This window comes from Asparagus officinalis, chromosome 2 (genome assembly GCF_001876935.1).
Source record: "Asparagus officinalis chromosome 2, Aspof.V1, whole genome shotgun sequence".
NCBI lineage: Eukaryota > Viridiplantae > Streptophyta > Magnoliopsida > Asparagales > Asparagaceae > Asparagus > Asparagus officinalis.
In genome coordinates this window covers 10,480,350-10,506,717 of record NC_033795.1, presented here as the reverse complement: position 1 = coordinate 10,506,717, position 26,368 = coordinate 10,480,350, and the positions used below count along the sequence as shown (strand labels likewise).

The following is a 26,368-nucleotide window of genomic DNA, read 5'->3' as shown; positions in this document are numbered from 1 at the left end:
ACGCATCCGCAAACGCTGCGCACTATCAGCGCAGGCATGGGCTCAAGCCGAAGAAGCCCGTAGAAAGTTGCATAAAGAAGTGGCCAAGAAGCCGCCACCAACTCGCAAAGTTTGGAGGCCGAAGTCTGAAGCGGCGGTGGTCACCAAAGTTTGATTTCCTGTTAGAAACCTTGAGTGACTCTACCATCATTCATGGAATTGTTTTTAATTATATCCTACAATTAATTCCCATTTTTTTAATAAGTCACTTCCTTAATTTCCTCCGGCGAGGAAGCTAATGGAAATTCCTCAGGGTGAAATTGGAGCATCAATAAGAAGAACGGCGATGAATTTATATAATTATTGTAGCTAATTTTATGAATTTCTATTTATATAACTAATTTGATCATTTGTAGCTGAGGTCTGGTTCACTGATAGACATGAACTGTTGGCCATTAGTCTGATAGAGGATGCATGAGAAGAAGATCCCATAAAAATTGATGGAAAAAACTCTTACAAAAAAGTAAAGAACTCTCTAAAAAAGAAACTTATTATCACTCCAATTCTAATTAATTCTTAGTGTCAACGAACCTTCACAATTTACCAACTACTTTATGAGTAAAAAAAATAAGCAGTGGAATGGTGTGTCCTCCAACCTTATTGGTTGGTGTCTCGCTAGCGTGACACATATTCAAATCATCAACTATGATCTAGATATGTTGATGATCTGAATGATAGTGATATGAATGTATGCCACATCAGCAATACGTCTCGCTAACGTGACACATATTCAAATCATCAACTATGATCTAGATATGTTGATGATCTGAATGATAGTGATATGAATGTATGCCACATCAGCAATATTACATTAGCTAACACCTAAAGGGACACACAAGGTCCAGTTAAACTTGCATAGATATAAGTGTAGATCTATAAGATAAAGCTAAGCCATGATCACTTTAGGGAGCATAATATCCTTTTAGTCTCTTAGAAGCAAGGCATATTATCTTGGTTCTTCACTAGCTAGGCTAAGAAACAAGGTAATGGTAAGCGCAACCCTCTATTTTACATTTTTTTTTAAATTTTTTTAATAATTACTTTTCCCTTTGTTTAGTCTATCTCCCATTCTCCCTCGTTCTCCTAGACAAAGGATCGAATCTTAGAACTTATTAGCTGTGGTTCAGTTATTAAAATTTATCTGTAGATTATTTTCTGCAAACGGGACCAGCTGGGTGCTTTGCTGTGGCTAGCTTTATCGGCTGCATACATTTGCAAACGTGTTTCTGAGGTATATTGAATGGAGTAATGAAAAACACTAGCTTTTTATTTTTCCCACTCTCCTGTCAAAAATTAACGGAGAAACCATTATTTCTAGTTATGCAATCATCTATTATATAGTTGGTGGCGGTGTAATTCATATTGAATTAAACAGTTAAAAAAGAGCGCAATGATATGCTAAATTTTAAAATGAATGGCGATTAATCTACTAAACAATAAATCGTAGTGATTAACGAATTGTCCTTTTTGCTATTTCTTGATAGGGAAGAAGATCTATAAAGCAATTGTCTAATTTGAGAAAATAACTACGCTGAAGGGCATGCTATTAGCCCTTTGTCTACTCATATAATCCATACAGGCCCGGCCCTGGGGTAAGTCCACCAAGCCCCGGGGTTGGGGCAACCCAGGGTCGGGGGGCTTTCAATGTGCATGGGTTGCTTATCGGATTTTGTTAACTATCCCAGTTAAGGTTGCCTCGGCGGAGAGAAGTTTTACCAATTTGAAATTGATAAAAAGTTATCTTCGCATTACCATGTCACATGAATGATTGAATGGATTGTCAATGATATCAATTGAAAATGAATACTTAGAGAAACTTGAGTATGATGACTTAATAATTGAAGAATTCGCTTCAAAAAATTCAAGTAGAAGTATTTTTCTTTAAACTAAATTGTAGCACAAATGTAATCTTTTCTTATATGAATATTGATTTTGCAAAAGAATATTATCAGTTTGAGCCCAATATAGAATGCTAAATGGTGTTATATGTATTCATTTTTATCGTTATTGTTCGTACCAAATTTTTAATATAAAGGGCAACCAAAATTGGATTGGACTAGGACAACCCAAACCTCGGGGCTGCCCCTGAATCCATATAACTAGGCAACAACTGATGCATCGCTGATGTAGTGCACATTCAAACCCCTACAGTACAGATCATCACACTTAGATGATAAACTATATATTACATATATATGTCAATGTTAGCAATACACTGGCTAGCTAGCTGCATGGATGAACATACCAGCTTTCATTTGTACTCCCTTCACATTATAAACAAACCACTACCTTCATTTTTGGAGACGGGATCGTGGAACTCATCATCTATGCCTAATTTGAATATATAAACTTATCACTGGCACTACAGTTTGCAAAGCGGCCTGCACGAAATAATATTTTGTATTGGGCCAATTAACTAAAAGCAAAGTGTGGCCCAACATGTGGTCTTTTGGCGCGGACAGTAATTGTCCGCGGAGCTGGGAGACACCACCACAACTTGTACATGCAAATATGTTAATGATTCTATAATAGCTGCTATCTCAATCATTATTCAAAACTGTAGCATGGCTAATTGATTATAATTACTGTTGCTTTTATTTTATTCCCTCTTCTCTTGTGTTACCAAACTGATTTATCTACTGTTTGTTTAAATCTTGTCCCCTCTTGTCTTGTGCTATCAAGGCCTGTTGATAGGATGTGCCCATCAATTAGATAGATCCCATTGGAGTGGAGAATATGGACCATGTTCAATGTTTGGTTATCTTTCATGACCATGTTGTGTGTAAACTTCCTAGTTGGTCAGGGGTTCAAATCCCCGCTTCCGCATTCACCTGGTTTCTGTGGGATTAAGGGGGGTGCAGAAACCCGAGGTTTTACTGGTCAGTTAACCCAACTCGTTGTATGCTCACCAGTTCGAGGCCTTTAGGATCCCACGCTGATCGCCCATTCACGTGGGGATGAGCCCTTGGTAGCAATGGTAGGTCCTTTCAAAAGGTGAGAACCTAAGGGATTCGAATCAGTAATAGCTTTTACTTTTTCTTGTCACACAAAAAAAAACAAAAACAAAACTCATATAGTAATAGCTTTTACTTTTTCTTTTTTCTTTTTTTAATTAAAGTCGTAGTCAGTGAGAGTTAAATCTAAGTTTCTTCCATATGTTAAAGGACTATTCCAGTACCGCTAGAAACCAAGGTTGTGATGAAGATTAGGGATTATAGTTATACTCTACTAGCAAGTAAGAGTGGGAGTTACCGTGTAATTTTGAGTAGCAATGGTTGTTATGTCCATTCATGATGCTCATTGAAATGTCATTGATATAGTACACATCTAAACATCTAAGCCTTTACAATAATATTCGTCAGCACATTTATCTCTAATAATAGTTAGAATGTACGTCACATCAGTGATCTTCCTACAACATATTGATGTCATGTGAAATCCGTATGATGAAAAGATAAACTCTATCCGCAACCAAATATACAATTGAACATGGAGGCACGTGATATTTCTATACTGTTTATCTAACTCAAAGGGGACATTACTATAGATCAATTTGTGAAACAATAAACCCTTTCTCACAATAGAAATATCTTTATTTTCCCAGAAACAACAAGTAACAAGCTCAGGATTTAGGACAAATTTTCAAAACCAACCTATTTGAGAAACTAATTGCAAAAAACGACCCGTTTGACATTTATTTAGAGAAACCGACCTGGTTTCAGCACTGTAGCTGAAACCAGGTCGGTTTTTCTAAAAAAGTTTACGAAACTTCACGGGAGTTCAACTCCCGTGAAGTTTTGTTATGAGAAAAAACTTCACGGGAGTTGAACTCCCGTGAAGTTTCGTAAACTTTTTTAGAAAAACCGACCTGGTTTCAGCTACAGTGCTGAAACCAGGTCGGTTTCTCTAAATAAATGTCAAACGGGTCGTTTTTTGAGAATAAAATCTCAAATGGGTTGGTTTTGAAAATTTGTCCTCAGGATTTATTACCTCTCATAGAACCACTCATTTTGCTTCAATTAATCAAATGAAAATAAGATCAGTATATTCCAGTCCATTAGCTGTCGCTAACAAACGAATTCGAGAACAGTTGGCTGTCAATGGATCCCCATGCTGGATATTGTCACCACCGTACAGAACCTTGGGACACATTTCAACGACAAACTTTTAAAGAAAATTTAGATGTACCTCTCAAAGAACAAATAGTACAGTGTATCTAACCAAGAAGCAGTTATACTTTATTAATGCTACTCACATGCAATTATACTTTCATTTAGTACCGCCCATCAACATGCTCTCTTAATTTAGAACCACGTACGTACTAGTGCAAAATTATGGGAGATTTCTGTTTAGGTTGCTGCTTGATTTGAACAATGTTATGTCTGCTTTACGAAGATTTGGTTGGATGCAACTGGGCCGTGATTGCAGCTTTAGAATCATATTAAACTTGCACGTTGCAATCTTTTACGCCTGCAATTGTTTTTTATTATTCAGAAATTATGCAGCACATAGTCCCCTCGTTGGTTGATAGTAAGAGAACCATTTTTCACCGCTTTATATTACAAAAAGCGAGGGAAAAACAATAGTTAGAAAAACATCGAACTCCTTCCAACCTTTTTCTGGACTTTTATCTTTAAATTTTTTTTTAATATTTCCTGTACAGGAATATTTTAGTATCTTCTTCCAAATTTATTATGTTATATTTTTATAAATTTTCAGTTTTAGATGTAGATCTCTGTTTATGAAGCTTTGTTTGGAAAATAAAATAAACCTTTAGTCCATTAACCAATCTAAAATTACACTTCCGTAAGGAATATTACCTTCTAGCATTACTTCAACAAATTCTTATTTTCAGATGTGACCAGCCAATCACAGCATTTTTTTGGCCAGTTGTATATGACAATCTAAAATAGATACAGGAAAAAAATTATTCTTTGCTAACGTCAGATACAACTTCAGGGCTACACATAAACATAAGCAAATGACATATAAAATTTGATATATACATTGTATTTCCCTGAGGTCTAAAGAGGCATTAAAATGACATGAACTCCTAAACCACAAGTACAACTGTTTTTGATCAATGAAAAAAATGAAGATCATGTGTCTTGTTAATTTTCACCCAAATATAGTATTATGAGCAGAAGAAATACACATGGTGTACAGGACAGATGTAGAATAGAATGATTACCAATCTAGAGATGCATAAAAGATGGATAAAGGACATGGATAATCTATTCCAAAGTTTTTAGTAGTTCCAAAGTTTTTAGTAGCCTGAACAAGCCTGCAGCTTCCCTGATCCTGGAGAACTCAATGCAGAAAGCTTGAACTTCGATGAAAAGATCTTGCACTACAATAGTAACAGCAGCAGATGCATTAATTTTAGTTTTCAAACATGCACGTGCATGAAAGCAATGAACTAGAGGGCATGCCCAAGGAAAGTTCATCCGGTGGGCTACGAGAACACAAGTAACAATTGACAACAGTAACATTTTATGCATAAATGATTAAATGCAATAACAACAACATCAACATTACATTCGACAGAGAATCAAGTACTGAACTTCATCTCCAGCACTAGAGGTAAGCATCGTACTCTGGCGTCTAGTATGGTTATTGTTTCATATTTTCCCATAGACGGTGCAAATAATAATGTGTTCTTGTCAAGGTGCTTTCCATGAAAGGAGTATGACGTTGGCTCTTGAAGCAATTGGCTTATGTCCGAACAACTGATCTTGCAGGCTTGCAGTAAAAGAGTAGACTTGGTCAACTGGCTCAGGCCTCCAAGCCATTGGAGGATGGTATGCTATTGTGTGTTGGGTCCACACATTAGGGCTTGGCCTGGGTCTATTAGAATGCTTTAGGTTTCTCAATAGCATAGCATGTGGACCTGGAGTCGGAATATACCCTTTGATGCATAGTTAAGTTTTGTGTCACCCTGGGAGAATCCATTAGCCAAGTTCTTGTGAGTTGATTTGGTTCCCTATTGAGCATTAGTTTCCTTAAAACATGTGCAAGAAAACCTGTGTGATTTATCGATGACCACATATATTTGTATTAAGTAGTCATGCAAACATTGTCTACTTTTTTTTTAATTAAGAATATATGTGCAAGTGCTACAAGTGAAAAAACAACTAGCACTCCAGGTTCTCAGACACACCTTATATACGTTAGCTTTTGGGCTATATAACCAGTAATGCTTTGAAAGAAAACCAACTTTCAGATGGGAGAATGATTCCCTAGATTTCCTTTTGCTTAAGATAAGGACATTTTAATTCAAGTCTAGATAATGTTTTTAATTCAAGTCTAGATAATGGTTAATCTAATACACCTACATGCTTCTCATTACAAACCTTACAAAACTTACAAATCTGGACACCAGGCACAGGTATTAAATCATATCAAGGAAAATGAACAAGCAAACTCACCGTTTATGATCTTATTTCGGATGAGACTCTGTAGAAAAACACAAACCAATCTCACCAGTCTGTTCTGCATGTACTTGTCCTGGTAAACGGCATAAACATTTTATTAGAAACAATGTTCATTCTCAAAGGAACAACGGAGATGCTAAAGATACTAAAAATGATTAGCAACAAGTCCTTCCTTTGAAAATATAGATTTTATTTGTGATAAAAACTAGACTCTGTAAGGATTGATTTCGTAGGAAAGGCTTGTGGCAAAATATTGGTAAGCCCCCTTCCCTTATCCAGGCTTGGGATCAACAATGAGAATAAGGCATTAACCACAATAACCATAGAGTCAATGCGACTAAAGAAGGATTGTCTCAAATTAGTATTTGAAAAAGAAAATGTGCTTGGCAATCTGAGTAGTACCAAAGGGTAATTGTTTCTATTACTTTGGAGTTAGAAGGATTGAGAATGTTGAATCAAAGAACGATGGTCAAAGTGGAGAATATTCCTGGGTAATATGTACTAGAATATACCAATGAATGGAAAAAAAAGTCAAGAGAATGGTGAACTAATAGCGGGAAAATGTCAAGAGAATGACTGGCAGCTGAATTCAGCATATTAAAATGGTGAGCGACAACATGATAATTAAAAAAACAAAAGGCTGCATCTGTTAAGCAGTGAGAATAAAGTAACGAAAAAAATTGAGATAATTTGGACATTTGCTTTGGAGGCTAAAAGATATTGTACCTTAGGATTGAGACCTGTAGCTGGAGAAGAGATGCTGGAGATAAATGTACATGGATGGAGGCAGTAAAGTTTGAACTTTGTAGACTTAAAGGGGATAAGAAATTTTGGATATAGGCTATTTTGAATAAATGTCCTCTCGGAAGTTTTAAAACAAATTTCACTAGTTTTGAGAGCTTTGACAGATATATTCAGATTGAAGATATTCGGCATTATTATTTGTTATTTTTCTGTATTTGACTGAATTTTGGAGCAAATCCTAAAAATAAAACATAACTAGAACCAATTAAGAAAAGTAAAACCTTGATGTTTTCACAGGATGATATGCAATTTGTGATGTACATGTGCACAAACTCTGTTGGGAGCTCAACAGAGGTTGTAAGCCTGTTCACAACTTCCATAGAATGTAGGCTCATGTCCATATTCACGAGAACAGTGAAATACCTATGACAGCAAAATCATAGCATAAAAACCAGTTACGTCAGAGATCAATTAAACTTGACGCGCATGGAAAACCAACAAAGAAGGCTTACTCTGCAATTTCAGTAGAATTCATCAACTTTATTAGAACTTCAACAGCAATATGAGGGTTGTTTTCCACTAATTCCTGGAAATAAAAGACTGGCTCATAGAATCCAACAAGATGCAAAAGTCAAACTGATTTGATCAAGCTCATTAATAGAAAACCTACTGGTAACTTCCGAGGAGTAATGCCACAGTGATAGACGAGCTTTGGGTCATTATTAAGCTCTAGGAGGACTTGCTGCAAAGCATTGCAAACAGAAAGGCTTTTCACCTCAAAAACATACACAAGATCCAGAATCAAATGAAAAAAAAATATGACATTCACAACTGATGCAACATAAACTAATTGAATTTTACCGAGTAAAGCCCCATTCACGATTCATGTCAGCATGTTTATCACACGAAGCGTAATTCATATGAAAAGTCATAAGGAATTAGTGAAGAAAGCACCTCTTGTTGAGCAGGCATAAGTGGGCTCTTCAAGGCTTTTGCTATCAAATCTCTGAGTGCTGCCCCACGACTTGTGTCAGCACACATGCCATGATCCCATAATAACTCATGGTTGTTGTCAGGATTGAGCCACATGAGCTGGAAAAATCAAAGAAGGAAATCAACAAAAAGACTAGCACCGACTGACTGAATTCTAAATTGATATGCTTGCCTCTCCATCGAGCACTGGAAGCATTGGTGGCAACGGTCGTATCCATTGGGGGCCTAGTCCTTCTAAACGCGAGTTCTGAAGCAAATCGGTTATAGCAGCATCCCTATTCCCAGACCCTATTCTTGGTTTGGTTCTCGGCGGTGCAGGCTTAAATCTGAAACAAAAATGTTAAATCAGAATAATCTATAATGAAGTATAAGCAATATAGATAGAGAAGAAGCAAATAACTTCCACTAATTGTTCATGAACTAGACGTACTCTGCCGAGTTTGGATCGCAGCCACGAGGTATGTCTGGATCTGATAAAATGTTCTTTACGGATGCAGCTCCGAAAAAACTGTTATAGGCCTCAGCTTGCACTTCATAACCATGTTGCTTTTGCAACTGTTCCCGCTGCCATAAAACCTAAACCATCAAATAATAAATTCTTATTAGCAAAAGAAGAGATGTATTTCAACTTCGAAATAAATCAGTAAAAGGAAAGTAAACGTTTAACTGAAAAACCATGTGCATGTCAGGATTCAGGTAATCAACTCTTCAAAAACTCAACATCTACAGACTCACATATGATGAGGAATCAAATCCTTTCAGGTAATCTGCAGCTGACAGCTTCAGAGCCTGTACAGAAAATGAAGAAGCCGAAATGATGAAGTTGGAGCGAAAGAATGAATTCCTAACAGTGTAGCTATATTAAACACAATTAAAAAATGCAAGCTACCAAGCCATGCATTCAGTTTTGAGATGCCTGTAACCAATGAGAGGAATTGACTGCTGGTAACAACATTTGCATGTGACGAGGACAAGCAATTTTTCAAAGTGTAAAAATATAAAATTGTAATTGTCACCATATCTTCCGAGTTTTAGTATAGGACAGCAAGCTAGAGATGGTATAATAAGTACCTGTGTTTAAAAATTAAATGTACTGAGCATCAATTTAACAGAGAAGATCTATATATATTGTTGGATAAAACTCTGGATTTCAGCCCATAAAAAGGTTAATCAAGCTGCAGGGGTTGTTAGTATATAAAGTTACAACTCTGGACCTCCATTACAACGTTGGAGTTTTGGTGAAGATATAGGGATTAAATAGTATTATAACCACCCTGGTCAAAGCCAATGTAAATGCATTAAAAAAAGGAATAAAGTATATTGTTAAAATACTCAAACAGCAGATTGCAAAGAATCATACTCCTCTTAAAAGTGTGAGTTCAGTAAAAACCTTTCCGTTGTCAATATTACCCTTGACCCTTTTGGATATTACGATCTATTCCTATCTAATTGTAGTTTGTTTTGTTGGTTTTTATCTTAATTGAAGTTATATATCTTAATCCTATCCTATTAGCTGGGCTTTTGCAGAGCTCATGTTGAGGCTCATAAACGCGGATTTCGCGTTGATTGGAGGATCGGCTGTTTTGACGTTGTGCCGAAATCGAGTCTTCTCCTTTAGGGAGGGGACTGTATGAACAGTGCAACCCCCATGGGAGATATTTACGCATACATGTAAAATTAATGCTATTGTTTGACAATTATTATGAAGGATAAAGAAAAAAATTAATACGTAGAATTTAGTTGGCTAAGGCTGGAAGTACAAGGATAACAAATTTAAGTTTTGTCCGAACTTTGATAATCTCATCCAACATACAATAGAGATAAAGGAAAAAGAAATCATATAAAACAAAAAACAAAACAAAAAAAGCAATTTTTATGGGTGAAAATGGCCTGCTTGGTTCATTTGGTAAAAGAATAGGAATATGAAAAGGGTTCTAAAAAAGCTTTTCCATGTCATTCCAACAATTTTTTTATGGAAACAAAAAAGATGGTGGAATGCTATTTTATTTGAATTTTAGTGTTCGGTTCATGAGTAAAAAATGGGAAAGGAACTTTCATAGAAACATATTGGGACAATTTTTAATTATGAAAAATTATGAGAAGAGAGAGAAAAGGGATTTGGCAATAAATAATCAAGAAAAATAAATTGTCCATAAAAACTTTATAGAAACCTGTTTCTATAAAGCCAAATTGAACCATATATATGAATAGAAATGATTGGAAACATTTTTCGGCATTTCTAACACACATTTTCAATTCCTCTCCATCTCTTAAAAAATGGGCAAACTAAGCAGCCCCAAGGTATTACTATATCTACAGTTTTTCTTCGTTGCTTTTCTTTTTTCTGTTTCTTTAAATTTTCTCTTTTATTATCAGCTTTTACTTTTTAGGTGTTCAACTTTTGACAATGCGATCAAATTTTAGAGAATTTTTTTTGCATTATAAAGAGAAAGCTTCAAAAGTTGATTTTTTTGTTAGTTATTATCAAAGATGACATCAAGTGATCAATGTAATTTTATTGAGGTTCTTGCTCTCACTCGATCATTCATTTGCTGAAACAAGATAATTATTTCATCATATAAATATTTATATTTGTCAATCTGATCAATTGTATGTCCATAAGCATTTCAGATTTGCTAGCAACACTCAACTTATTTTGTTCATTAAAGATACTAGAAATTTGGTGAAGTTTTGATGGAAAGACATAGCTCTTCTAGGCATAGGTATTTGGACTAAACATGAGATGTATCATCTACCCGATGATTTAGTGATTATAGCCCACTCATGATCATTAATGTTGTACATGAATTACTTTGCACACTACAATGATATTTGAAGGGTAGGAAAAGGAAATTCTTTCAATCTGATGAAGGTTTATCATAATATTATTTAGGGCTCAATTTGAAAGAAACTTTATTCCACTACTTAAGTCTTCAAACTATCAGATACTAGATTTAGAAACTGGCATAATTCAATACCCAATACCAAGCCTCCCTTTATGTCTAATATGATAATCATGGTTGTGTTGGGATTTGACAACAATAAGCATACACTACATTAAAAAAATTGTGAATCTTACACACATTAGCAATTCACATATTAAAATGAAAGAAAACACTGCTAGATGAGATAAATATGAAAAAACTGTTAGATGAGATGAATATTATAATATAAATCACAAAGATATGATGTTTAAATTAAAGATAATATTTTTATGTTTATTTTAACTTTTAACTCGCTAAGAAAGAAACAAAGAACTAAGCATATATTTAATTATATGCCCCATCATTAGATAAACATAACCATATCAATGCACCTAATATTGTAAGTACTTTGTGCGAAAAATTAGGAGTACTTTGTGAGAAAATTTCATGTTATGATCACAAAGAAGAATAACAATAGTGTCATTTCTTCTAGATTTTGTTTTTTGGTTTGCTAATGAGTCTAATGAAAGATAGTTGCTGTTTTTTTTTGCGTGCAAATTAAATTCACGAGCCTAGCTTCATTTTTGTAGTTATGTATATAATTGTAGTTGACTTTTTTACACAGTTTTATATTTTTTGTCGTGTACATATTACGGAAGGCACATATGAAAGGTAATTGCAAACGGTCTCAAATAAAATGTTTGGAGGTTTAAAGTAGATGCTTATGAATATAAGATGTAGATGATCAAATTGGAATTCCAAGAAAACCCTGTCGAAGCAAGAATCTCATTGAAACAATTTTTTTCTCACTTTTTAGTACTTAACTTAGTAGATGTAAAAGTATGAAATTTTCATATAAAAGTTCTAGAGCTTGCAAGCTTCTCATATAAAAGTACTAAAACTTTTTAGTACTTAGGGTTTCCTGTTGAACTCTCTGTAGATATTAAACTTGATTTTAATTTTCATCCACATATTCACAAAGTTTTGATGCGTCAATCAGATCAAAGTTCTAATATGTATAATGACATAACTAAATTTAATAGAATGGCGAGCTTGATATCAGTCTACAAAATGTTAAAAAATATATGGGTATGACAAGAAAGATTCTTTTTTATCATCATCAAGTAGAGGTTTAAAAAATAATTTTGTTCAGTGCAATATATTGTTTGGAAACTCTTAAACTGTTTCACACACTAGTAAAGACATAAAACCTAAAAAAAATCAAGATATTTAACCATGTGAAATACATGTGCATCTCACCTAGCAAAGTAAAAAGTAAAATAGAGGTGGCTTCGAAGAGTTGAGTTCTTTTTCCCCCCTTAGATCCATTAAGACAAACTCAATCAAAGCGAGCCAAACCGATTTGTTCTATTCGGGTAGGGTAGGCAAAGCATTTGTTTGGGCAAAAGCCAACCGGCCGACACCAGCTCAACCCTAATAAAATTCCCTATTTCATTCCTTCGGAGACACCCGATAAAAAATCTTCATTTCGTCTCTTTACCATTCAATAGAACTTCCCATTTCATCTCTCTTACACAAATCTTTTTTTTTATTTATTCTAAAACAGGTTTAGGACTTTACTCCGATATCGGGAAGAAAGCTAGAGATATGATTGTTTCCCACTTTTCCTTTTTAAAACTTTCGATATTTTTTGGATTCATTTGTTTTAAAACTGGATTTTTTTTTTCATTTTGCTTCTTTAAGTTCAGATATCATGTACAAGAATTATCACTAACAACTCTAACCGCTAATGGAGTTGTGAGTTTCTATTTTCCGTCTATTATTTAGTTCCCTTATTGATTTAACACAATTTTATGTTATCTTTTGTCTAATCTCTTGTTAATGTTTTGCCTGTGAAATAACTTCAGATTTACTTCAGAATCAATCCTATATCACTCAGGATATTTTTAGTATCCATTGGTGGTTATTGGGTTGTTGTCAAAATATTGGATACAAATAGGGCCAAAAACTTTCATCGGATCTGGTATACGGTTGCTGGCTTGTTGTATAGTTATTGTCGGGGAACAAGGATATACCTAGGATAGGTCTTGGATTTTACATAATTATTTTTCTTGTTTCTTTCCATGACATGTTTCAACTGCAGGTTTATATTATTTATCTTATTGTTGAAAAATTGGTGTTGAACAACTAACATGTGAAGATTCACACTGACTGCTAAATCTTGATGGTTCTCCATCTAAATGTCGTTGATTCTTCAAGCTTTGGCCTTCAGTTGATTGTATGATATTAGTGCATGTTCTTTATCTAATTGTTTTTTAATGTTCACTTTTGCTTTTATCTTTGCAGGTAATGACAGCTTCAAGTACAAGAGAATATGATATGATTTTTGGTGAGATTCAAACTCAAGAAAAGAAGAAGAATGTCACCATTGACATGATACTTAACAACTCTAAAGTAAGTTTTGTGGGGGGTATTGCGTATATACCATCATATCTTTCATATTTGCATAATTACCTCCTAAGTCTTATATTTACAAATTTGCCCCTCAATTCTTTACATCGGCTTTTTCCACCCCTCATTTAGTCTGCAAGGTTATATTCCCTTTATTCTATTAACCCATGAGAGATAAATAATTAAAGACTAAAATGCTTTTTTTCTAATTAAATTAGTGTTGATTACAATCTTAATTTCTAAATAACCCAACATATCAAGGTTAGAGTTGCATGATCCGTTGAAGGCTGCAACCAAAGTGCTGGCCAACAGCAAATTTGACTCTTCCTACCTGATCAATGGGTTGTCACCTCGTCGGTGGTTTTCAAAAGGAAAGAGGTTGCCTTATTTCAATGTGTTGCCTCTTGAGGCGTACCATTATAGGAAAGAGAAGAAGCTCGTCATCACCAACTACATCTATAATAGCAGCTTGGCTTACATGATTTGGCGTTGATGATGTTGTTTGGCTTGAAATGGCATTTAAGTTTAGATTTAGTTTGTAAGGGGATAAGGGCTTGGGAAGGAACTGAAAGAGAGAGGTTGTTTGGCTTGAGATGGGGTTTGGATACAGGGTTTAGATTGTAAGGGAAAAACAGTTTTGGTGTCATCTTCAAAAGTTTATAAACCAGTGATACAAAAGACATATCTTTTGGACCAATTTCTCAAAAAGTTGCCCAAGTACTTTCAAATCAAGGAACTCATCACTAGAACGCATATCAACAATAGAAGCTTGCAGCTGATTGTCAAGTTTTAGAAACTAGATTGTGAAAAATAACCAGGACAAACTTGAGCTAATTTTTATTCTCAATTGTAGAAAATGTTACATTTGGTTTTAAACATGCAACACAAGTATATAACATCGTTGTAGCTTCTATACGAGTGTTAAGGTCTTGAAGTTGCATATCAATTACCCTGATCCGCCAGAAGATTTTCTACATCTACATCTTTTGTAAGCCTTGGGCATTTTGATTCAAGTTCTTGATAACTTCCGTTTTTTATGCTTCAGTTTTTGGTACTCCACTATCTTGAAGATCATTTTCTTGTGCACGTGGTTTTGACTCTGTTCTATTTTTTTTTAAACATTTCCTTATTTTCTTTCATATATAGTTAAAAAACTATTTAATAAATTTCATAACGGCATTGCGAAATAGATAGAAAACGATAAGAGCATTGTTTGGAAATTTTGGATTATAAGACACTTGGAATATAGTCCACAAAAATGGATTATAATCCAAGTGGATTATAATCTAGAGCATTTGGTAAATTTAGCGGATTATATCCATTTTTAGTAGTAGAGTGCTTGGCAAATTGGTGGATTATCTACCCTTGTTGTCAAATGACCAAAATGGACATAAGGTTGGTAATGGTTACTAAATAAGGCCTTGGATATTGTGAAATCATAAGTGGTATAAATGTTTTTTACTTGGTCAAGCCTGATGGCTTATAAGAACCAAAATATAAGCAAGATTATCCTAGCTTATTTTTTCGTGGACTATAAACCAAAACAAGTCACTTGCCAAACATCTCGAAGTGATTTAAAATCCACAAATGTGGCTTATAAGCTACTTTGACCATTTGCCAAACATGTTCTAAATATATCTAATCTAACTAGTATTAATGAAAAGGTATTGTTGAATGGCAATGTGACATTAAACCAAAATATCTCCCAGAGGCCAACCTTCAGAAAAGTTTGAATATGTTATTCCATACTGTTCTAAATAGCACAAAGAAACCTCACAGAGTTTCTATATCTGACATTCATATGATATAAATAATCTGCACCAAGCATGGAACCAACAATCCTTTTTTAGTATGCACTCCAAAAGCCAAAGATTTTTTCTGTACAGCTTCTGTAGTCTTCTTAGGCATAAATCCTAATTTACTGCTAACTTTTTTTTGAGCTGGATGTGAGGGAATAATCCATGAATTTTTTTAAATTCAAAAGGATTGTATAGGGTTAAGAAAAATGACAACTACCTCTTTGTCTTTAGTTGCAGCAATTGATCCCAACAACAGCTGAATAAACACTGTTTCTGTTTGCTCAGCCTCATCATCACATGCAGCCTGTTAACACCATGAATTGAAGATAAGAAATTTCCCAAACAATCCCAATTTGTGTATGAATATAATACAAAAAACATCAAAGCACTAAAGAGGATATATCTTAATAAACACAAAAACATAACCAGACTGATTGAAATTTTAAGCAATGCCTAGTTTACATGAAAATAACCAGGAAAAGAAGTCATGTCTTACATGCCTAAACTTTGAGCTTAAGTAAGTATCAATGAAACTTACATCTATGAGAAAGGAAAGAAAAGGGTTAGAAGAGGGTGGCTGAGAGGAATAAGCCTGATGCAGGATAGCAAATGCACCCAAACGCTCGCTTGAGTTGAGAACCTTCTCCTGGAGAAAGAAATAATCTGAGAAAATCATTGTAATATATAATAAATGAGAAAATTACCATGATTGTTGTAGCCTTAGGATGAAATGCCCATCAATTAATTGTTGGAAAATTAGATCACAAGGAAAATATAAGATCACTGAGATTAGATAAGAGAAAAGAGCTAACAATAACAGTAATTAGAAATGCAAATCAAATAGATCTAATAAAAGAATTAAGGATGAACTACAGAGAAACTCCTTGAGTGTTTTTTTAGAAAGAAAATGATTCTCCTATCATTCGCTTTCCAAGTACTACAATTATTTAAAATGATTTAAATCCTACAATGAAACACCCATCAATCAATTCAATGAATATTTTTGATTCCTGTGAAGAGATGTGCTTTTATTGTGATTGATTACTTAGTTTGAAGCCAAATGTACATAAACAGTAATTGGAAAATCTATCAAGCAGATTTACAATTAAAAATTAAAAGTGAATAACTGAGGAACTCCTTGAATGTATTCTTAAAAAAAGAATGGACCTCCTAACGTTCACTTTTCAGCAGTTCCCGATTATGCTGAATTTTTTTCTCTGGGAATTGAACAGAATGTTAATATTGTTAGTGAAATAGCATTCTACCCCTCCACTGTATGCTAAGAGATAGAATTAGTTTCTTTCTTCAATAAAACATGTCCAAACTTAGTCATATTGACTTTTAAGATCACATGCTACAAGAAGACAGTGTTTACCGATAAGAAATAGTAAGGAACTAGATTCAAAAAAATTGAAGTGCTGAAAGAATGGCGTTAATTTACTAGAAGGAAAACTTCAGGAGATTTTCAATAATTACTCAAGAATTAAAAATTATATTCTGCTAAACAGGGTGGATATATGATTTTCTGTAATTTACTCACAAATCTGGGGACTCGTCACATGATTGCATGAGCTTAAACTTCATATAGTAGAATTTAGTCAGCATGTAGGAAATTTTACATAATTAGTTATTCACTGCATAACGAATACAGTATTGTTCCCTACATGCCAAATGTCAACTAGATTCTGTGGCAAACCCTTCCCTTATTGATGAATTATTTCTCAGTAGCTTCCAAGGGTTGACTCCAGATTGAATGCCTTCTATAGAAACCTGAAACCCATCAATTTGTTTTCATGGGATGCATTCTGTCATTGATCCCATGGCTATTAATTATTAAAAGGAGAGAATGGAAAAAGAAAAGAGGAAATAAAAACATGAAGCAAGTTATCAAAAGCAAATAAGGGTTGGGAAACACAAAGCAAAATTAGACTCTATGTGATGCAGGACAATCATGGATCATCCATCAAAAGATTTTAAGATCTATTAGAATAATTTTAATTTTAGTAATATTTGATTTGATCACATGTAATTTTTTATTATTTTTTAGAAGTAACACCATTAATTTGGGGGTTTTCCTTGGAAAACTTAAGGGGATTTTTTTACATTTTGAAGGATAAGAAGGTTTGATGCAGGACAATCATGGATCGTCCATTAAAAGATTTTAAGATCTATTAGAATAATTTTAATCACATGTAGTTTTTTTATTTAGGATTTCTTTAGGATTTGATTTTGAAATCTCTTCCTATTTTAGCTATGATTTTATTTGATTGTATCTTTTACTTTTGTTAGGTTTTGATTTGATAAGGGTTTATATTTACTTCCTTAATTATTTAGTTGCTTTCTTTTCCTATAAATAAGAAATGTAATCCTCCATGAGGAATAGACATTGATGAATAAAATATTTGAGTTTTATCTTGAGCCTGTGAATTGCTTATTGGTATGTGAAGTGTCTTTGAGGTGTAAGGCCTCTAGATGTGATGCCTAGTACCTATTAAAATTCTCCTTCAACTATCCTTCTCAATCATCCACCACTCATTCCCTCTCCAAAAGAATCTCTGCCATCCAACTAGTCAAAACACCTCCACAAAAAAAGCTACTGTTCAACCGTGAACAGTACCAATGTACTGTTCATCTTAGTAGTCTTCTTCTTCGTAATGGATTTTAACGTCATTCTTCCAAGTCATGGACGATTTCTAGCCTCCAAAGCAAAGTTCTCACGCAGCTCCTCATCATGTGGTATCAGAGCCGAAGGATCCACAGTTATCAGGTAAATACATCTACCTCCTTCACAAGGGTATAATTTTAATCCACTTAAATTTGATGCCCTAGCCTACTTTTATGAATTTGATGGATATGAGGAGCCTTATGAATTTGACGTTTGTATTTTTAATATAGAAGATATATTTTTTATCTATGATATGTTAGAGCCGAAAATGTATTTATATGCCGAGTGTAGGCTAAAAAGATAAGCAAAATATTTGTGGTATATAAACAATTGTCATTCAAATATACGGACAATTATGAAAGCCCTTATGGAGAGGAGGTACTCTAGTCCTTCATCTAGAAGATAATGTTTCTCTTCAAATTCTAAAGCAAAGCCAACACAAATTCCTTAACTCTAGCTAGATATGAATCTTCAATCAAAATTTAATTTCAATCCAGATCCGAAACCTCAATTTGAGTCAAACGAGAAAGCAGAGGAAGATCAAAAATTCAATCAAGCACCAAAGTCCAAGTCTGAGCGTGAGCCAGAATTAAAAGAGATCAAAAGATTAATCTACAGTACATGCCTGAACTACAACCAGAAGAAGCAAATCAAAAGATAGATCCAGAGCCCAAGCTTAAACAAGAGTTGGAACCAAAAACAAAACAACAGATAGATATGACGCACGAGCTTGAATCAAACCCAGAGCTCAAGTCAAGCCTAGAATCTGAACTTAAGATCGATATGCGGTGCAAATTTCAAGATAATCTGGTTATTGAGTTCGTTATTCCAGACTCTCCATCACCAATTTAATATCGGGTTTTACAGCTCATCTTGAAGATCTTGTAATCTATAATAGAATTCTTCTCACCAATCAAGTCAAACATACACTCTCCCATTATAAAACTCAAGATCAAGTTTTCTCTAATAAGGAGAGATTTGATGCATGACAATCATGGATCGTCCATCAAAAGATTTTAAGATCTATTATAATAATTTTAATTTTAATAATATTTGATTTGATCACAAGTAAATTTTTTAGTTAGGATTTCTTTAAGATTTGATTTTGAAATCTCTTCTATTTTAGCTAGGATTTTATTTGATTATATCTTTTACTTTTATTAGGTTTTGATTTGATTAATTTTTATTTAATTCCTTAAGTATATAGTTGCTTCCTTTTCCTATAAATAAGAAATGTAATCCTCCATGAGGAATAGACATTGACGAATAAAAAATTTGAGTTTGATCTTCAGCATGTGAATTGCTTATTGGTATGTGAAGTGTCTTTAGGGCGTGAAGCCATTTGGCGTGAGGCCCCTTAGGTATGATACCTAGTACCTATTAAACTTCTCCTTCAATTATCCTTCTAGATCATCCACCACTCATTTCCCTCCAAAAGAATCACTGCCATCCAACCAATCAAAACACCTCCACAAAAAAAAGCTACTTTTGAACCGTGAATAATACTCGTGTATTGTTCATCTTGGTAGCATTTTTCTTCATCATGGATTTTAACCCCATTCCTCCAAGTCATCGGCGATTTCTCGCCTCCAGAGCGAAGCCCTCACACCGGTCCCTATCACTATGTATGCTCAATGAAAGGAAAAGGCATGCAAAGAAATAAGCAGTGATGATTTCATGGTTACTAGAAAGTGGGAGAAGGGGAAATAAAAAAGATTTAGGAAACAAAAGTACATTTTGAAGAACATTACCTATCTTGAGAAATGAAAGGAAGAAATGGCATTTCTTCCTCCACCCACTTCTTTTCTTATGGTCTACCTACCACTTTCTATGCGCATAAAAATAAATTACTTTAGTGTTTTGAAGGATTCTGAGTTTAATGTTACATGTTACATACTTACATGCCCAAAATGTGCTTTGATATGATTCTAAATTCTATTTCTAACTTCTTCTTTTTATTTAATTTTGTCTCCTCAATCACTGTTAGAAACATCTATGTAAGAGTGCCATGAAATTAAGATGAATGGGGAATGACACAGAATACAATCTACAGGTACACAAGTATGCACGTTAGCACACTGCAAATTGATGGGCATGCGTGCCATCACAATGAAATTCGACACCATAGTGTCTTCATGTCTGCAATAACATGATCCTATAATTGGACTTCTAATAAAACATGAAGAATGGCTACTTCTCTGATGACCTTCTTATTCAAATTTGACCAAAATAAATTGAAAATATATCAGGAAACCGGTCCTACTACCACCAATGTTTTGCTTAAAACTGCACGACCAAGCAATTCTCCCCTCTTAACTTTCAGCGAATGACCATCCTACAATTTTCTCCATGATACTCTCTTAGCAGTCTAGGTTATGCAGCTTGCAAGAATATCCTAAAGAATAACCCACTATGCTGACAAACATTCAGAAAGACCACTGGCTTTCATATACCCTCCACCAAATTTTACAAGTGAACTAAATTACCCGATACCATTCTTCAAACTCTATGAAGGAATAGTTCCCATGTTATAAACATTCAACGTTTGAGCCATTGATGATAAAATGAAAGCTTTAACCCATACAAGAAAGAATGAAAATGGAATAAAGTGACTGGTGGTATATCCTTCCCTTTCCCACTCTTGCATGCTTCCTTTTCCTTTCGTGCAAATTCATGCATGCGGTCAAACATAACCAATAAAAATGTGAATCATTATCACAATCTTCATAGCAATAATAAACATGGCACTACAGCAATTCTATCACTAAATCACAACAACAATAAGCTCTTAATTCCAAACTTTTGGGGTTGGCAAATATGAATCACATTCTTCCATTCATTTCTATTACATGTCATCTCGACATCTCCTCCTTTAAGTTGGCTATTATCATATCATTCTTCACTGCTTCCAACCAAGCTCTTTTAGGTCTATCTCTAGTCTTAATTATTGGTTAGCTACAATATAATCGCTTCTCCTAACTGGTGCATTTAATGGTCTCCGTTATACATGACTAAACCATCTCAATCGATTTCCCCTCATTTTATCCTTGATTGTTACACTCCTATTCGCTCATTTCACTAAATTACAGAAGAATAAATTAAAAAAAAAATTAAAAAAAAACAAAACGTTAAAAAGAAAAAACTATGTAAAGAAACGGTTGAAGAATATAAGAACACAACTTCTCTCTAATTACCATCTAACATGAAGTCAGCAACTTTGACAAAGTTTAAAATAAGGAAATCAAACAGCAAATTGCCCTTTCCAATAGAATGTCATCTTACACCCTAACAAAATCAACACCGGACTGCCAAATCCCCTGAGCCTAAAAAGAAGAAAAAAATTATCAGGGCCAACTGCCATAACAAGTCAGGGAATGCAAATACTTGAAGGTAACTAACACCAAAAGGTGAAAGATAAGACCCTAACTATGTTGACAACTTCGATAGTTATCAGCTCTAAGGAAATCAAGTTATTAATTCCTTTTACTAGATTGATTGAGCATTTTTTAAGCAAATGATCTGATAGAATTCCATCTTAAAACCCTAACAAAACCATCACAGAACCCCAAATTCCCATAACCCTACAAATTTCAAGTATTCCACTAAATTACAAAAGTACTTGAGAATACACTTGTCTCATCCAACACAAAGTTAGCAATTTTGACAAAGTTTTCAATTCTAATGAGATCGAGATAACAAATTGCTTTTCTCACGATAGAATTCCATCTTAAACCCTAAAAAACCAACACGGGACCCCCAAAAATCTCATAACCCTAGCTAGAGATGAGTAAACCCTCAGCGCGAGATTTGAAACCCTAGGAGATCGTGACTGCCTTGCCTGTAAGAGGATCGCAATGGCGCAGCAGATCCTGAAACGGGAATCGCGCGGGAACTGAGAGCTGAAGTCACTGAAGATCTCATCGAAGGGGCGAGACTCCGACGAGCTCAGCAGAGAGAAGACCGCCTTCGATTCTTGGACCCCGATCATGGCTGCGATCGAAATGACAGCAGGAGTCTTTGAAAGAGAGATGAAGGTTTACTGTGGTTTTTGTTCTTTCGCTGGAAATTATAGTTTTTATTTATTTATTTATTTATTTAATATGCTCATCAAATCTTTGAGATTGGGCTATTTACCATGTGTCACGCCCCGCGTCCCAAAATATCAGGAAACCGGAACGCGAACAAGCCCGTGACATATTAGCCTGAGGAGAAATAGTACTAGACCCTTTCTACTCAATCTAATACGCTAAGCGTTAAGCAATATAATACGAAGTAACGGGTCCCCGATCACCGTTAGCAATAATATAATAAACAAATCAGAACAAAATGTTCCATCTCACAAATAAAATATCATCCCTGACATAATATTCAGGCCAAACATACCCTGGTACAAAACTATCCAACTGAAATACTAGAGAAATATAAAAATACATTGATCAAGCGGAAATGGAAAGTGCTACTAAAGTAAACTAGGACCGTCAACTAATTAAAAATAATAATTAAGCTTCGGCTTCTTCTTCTGCTCTGCCTACAAAGCACTCCTGCTGAGAATACCCTGGCTCTTGCTGAACCTGTCTGTCCTCTAATTCTGACGTACAACCCGAGAGAATAGGAGTACGTCAGCATGCATGGCATATGGCAAGATCCCACAAGGAAGAATAGAAACAGTCGAACGACCAATGCAATAACAATAATAACAATAGAAGCATGCAACTGAAAATACTAACAATCTAGATGCAATCCACCACTAGAGTATAACAATCAGAAGAAGCCATAATCATCCAAGTAACGAGGTCATGTAACTAGCCATCCTATAATGGTTCACTGGTCCACATGTCACATAGAGTCAACATTCATATCATCGAATAACTGACTGTTCACAAATCCTCTACGCGCATCCAATCCCGGGAAACATTCGATGAGAGGACTACACGCAATCCGATTTTGGCATGTCCGAACTCAAGCAAAACTCGGGTGACAAAACAGGTCACTGACCAAAGTGACGAAACAGGCCACTGGCCCAACAGACCAACCTCAGGACGAAACAAGTCACTGGTGTGAGTCTGGAAGATACATCAACAACCACATCCGATCACATGAACCATGGCTTTCCCATCCCAACGTTCATTGTGTTTCTAAGTCAACACACCCACATGTCTCTAGGTTATTTCTTCAACATTTACTATTCGGATCTCAAAACTTCTCATAGAAGTTAGCAGTAACTAGGTAACATCTAGTATAACAATAGTGCAAGAGGAATCTAAAACCAGCTGTTGTTTTACAACAGGAAATGTCGCGTTCTACAACAATCAATTACACGATCATAACTTTATTAATTCAAAATAATCATTTTCCAAAATAAATTCCTTTAAATTATTTCTCATTATAATTATTCTAACTAATATTTAAAATTTTCTTTTCTTTTCTTTTCTTATTATTTTTTTCTATGTAAACAGTGACTTTTTCCTTTTTATTTTTCTTTTTCTTTTCCCTGAACCGTACCTATTTTCAAGAAAGATAAATTATAGATAATTGCAAGAAGTAATATCTTGCCTCGGGGACGTCGAGGGGTAGCGGGGGTCGTCGGGGTGGCTGCACGGGTCACAACGGGTTTCGCGGGCTCACCGGAAAGTCAATCGGTTAGAATACAAAAGAGATGTGTTAGTAATGATGAACGATATTCGAAGTAATATAACGAGAGGTAGACAATGAGCCCAAGTGAGAGGGAGATACTGTGTGATAGACAATATAAAGGGGTACATATCGGCGAATAAATCAACAAAAATAGAGACCGGAGGTGATCGGAAAGCGCGTATGAAGTCGGCACAAAACTGTCAGAATTTGCAACTGCTTGTCGTTGAGCGATGCTTCGGACGATACCGAGAGAGAGAGAGAGAGAGAGTTAGAGCGTGATACAAATTGGAGGTGATAGACAACATATAGGGCTACTCGTCGAAGAAGAAATCGACAGAAATGGAGGTCGGAGAAGATCGGAAAGTGCGTAGTCGGCACAAAGCTGCAGTTTTCTGCAGTGCAATTGCTCATAGATCGGGCTTGTTCCTCGCTGTTCGGAGCCTTTCCCCATTGTTTGGGATTGTCGGAGGTGGGAGGAGGTTGCTGGGTTCGTTGGGGTGTCTCGGTGGACTCCAATGGGACTCGTCGGCGGCTAGAAGTGGCGGCGGCGGTTCGGTTGCCGCTGCTTGCTGCCCGCTGTTTCGGCGACGTACACAGCGCGAGGAAGGGAATCAGGGGTTGTTGGCGCTTTTTTGGGTGCAGAGGGGAACCGGGCTGTTTGTTGAGGTGCTTGCAAGAATCGACGGGAAGGAGGGTAGGAGTTGAGGTTGTCGGCTAGAGATGGAGTTGTAGGGAGGAGGAGGAGGCGGTCACAAGGCCGTTGGAGAGGGAGGAGGAGGAGGTGGCTGAGCAACGTCGGAGGGAAGCGGTTTGGGGAGGGTGACGGTGCTGTTTAGAGCTAGGCGGCCGTGGTCGGGAGGTGGAAAAGCGAGCGGGGCGGAAGGAGGTTTGACACCAGCAGAGGAGTGGCGACGGACGTGAGTAGTTGAGGCCGATGCTGAGGCTAGGGTGATAAGAGGATGAAGGGAGGAGGAGCGAGTCTATCGTCGGGGCTGAGGGCGGTGGAGTTGGACGGCGAAGAGGAGAGGCGACGGTAGTTGGGTGTGAGCAGCGGCGAGCCTGGAGGTGGAGGCGGGTCGGAGGTGGGGCTGTGGGTTTAGAGGGAGAGAGAGGAGCAGGAGTTGGAGGAAGAGATTAGAGGAAGTAGGAGATGGAGTTGGAGAGAGAGAACGTAGAGAAGAGATTTGTAGGAGAGGGAGAGAGCGACAGGAGTTTGTGAAGTCGACGTGTACCTCGTGGGCGGCTTGAGGTTGTGGGCGGCTCTTCGACTGAGTGTGTTTTGTCAAAAGAAGTGAGTGTGTTGAGTTGTAATGAGGGAGAGAGAGAGAGAGAACATGTTGAGAGAGAGAGAGAGAGAGAGAGAGAGAGAGAGAGAGAGAGAGAGAGCTCATTAAATAAGTGTGCAATTTGTGTGATACTGATGCTTATGTTGTGTGGTGATGCTAGCTGTTATATAAAAATATAGATAAGTGTGATATTATATTAGTTGTTGAATTTGTCACTGTTATTAAGACTACTGATGTGAAAATAGTATAAAATATGAAAAATGCAAATTGAAATGTGTGTGGCTACATGTAGAAAATACGTGTATGGGTGACTAAACAATGACTAATAATGATGATTGTAATACAGTTGCATTAGAAAATTGGGGAAAATATAAATACTCTTTAGAAGAATAAAATTTAATATTTAAATACTAGAAAAAGTTTTTAAACCGGCATCAGAAAATTATGTTCATTACACCATGTGACTAAATATATCAAATCTTTGATAAGTTAAATGTTAGGAAAATTTTCAAGGCCCCAAAATTTAAGTTTCAATGTGCCCCAGCCCCTCATATTTTTTAATGTGTTGCAACCCCTTTTTTTGAAAAAAAAACTATGTCCAGGGTCCTTCATCATGATTCCAGCTCATGATTAGACATGTCAGCTCCTAAAATACCAAATTTACCCTTTCTCTTTCTCATGCCAGCTCATCCCAGCTCATGTTAACAATTATAGATAACATGTTAACTATTACGATTTTATAAATATGTTTTGAGCTCAATGTGTGAACTGTACTAGTTAACATGTTACCTATAATAGTTAACATGTTAAGTATAATAGTTAACATATTAACTATAATAGTTAATAGTTAACATGAGACACGAAGTTCCTCGGGACGACGTCGACGACGGAGCGGGGGAAGGAGGTAGGGGAGGGGGGCCGGAGGAGGAGGAGGGAGGTGTAGCGGGGGAGGGAGGCGGACGCGGGAAGGATGCTATAGGCAGGGGAGGGAGTGCAGAGCACTCGAGAGGGAGGTCGGATGCGGGCGAAGGGAAGGGGGGGGGAGGAGGCGGGGGAGGGGCTGAGGGGGACCGGAGGAGGATGAGGGAGGTGTAGGTTTATTGTTGTACATTGATGGATCACCCAAAGGAGAACTTCGATGTACGTTTATTGTTTAATTTGAATGTTATCTGAATATGTGTTATGTGTTTAAGTTTAAGCTTATGACTCAAAGCATTAATATGTCAGTATTCTATATATTTGCAGCACCTATTTCTCTTCATTCGCAAGCCTCGTCTATTGTAAAGTTCAATGGGCTTAATTTTCATGAATGGAGTGAACAAGTTCAGTTTCACCTAGGTGTTCTGGATCTTGATTCAGGACTCCTGTATGACAAGCTCGCTGCTATTACTGATTCTAGCAGCGCTGAAGAAAGATTTTTCCATAAGGCTTGGGAAAA

General features: G+C 35.9%; 1 protein-coding gene across 1 annotated transcript; it reads right to left on the bottom strand.

Moving 5' to 3' along the window:
* On the bottom strand, positions 5,002–22,071 carry LOC109830222 (CCR4-NOT transcription complex subunit 11-like). Its single transcript, XM_020397427.1, has 12 exons — positions 21,849–22,071; positions 15,884–15,991; positions 15,563–15,649; positions 8,946–8,999; positions 8,641–8,786; positions 8,383–8,536; positions 8,172–8,309; positions 7,888–7,959; positions 7,730–7,803; positions 7,499–7,640; positions 6,468–6,546; positions 5,002–5,389 (listed from the first exon to the last, which is right to left on the bottom strand). The coding sequence occupies exons 1-12, from the start codon at positions 21,996–21,998 to the stop codon at positions 5,274–5,276; spliced, it is 1,320 nt and encodes a 439-aa protein (XP_020253016.1). The 5' UTR covers positions 21,999–22,071; the 3' UTR covers positions 5,002–5,273.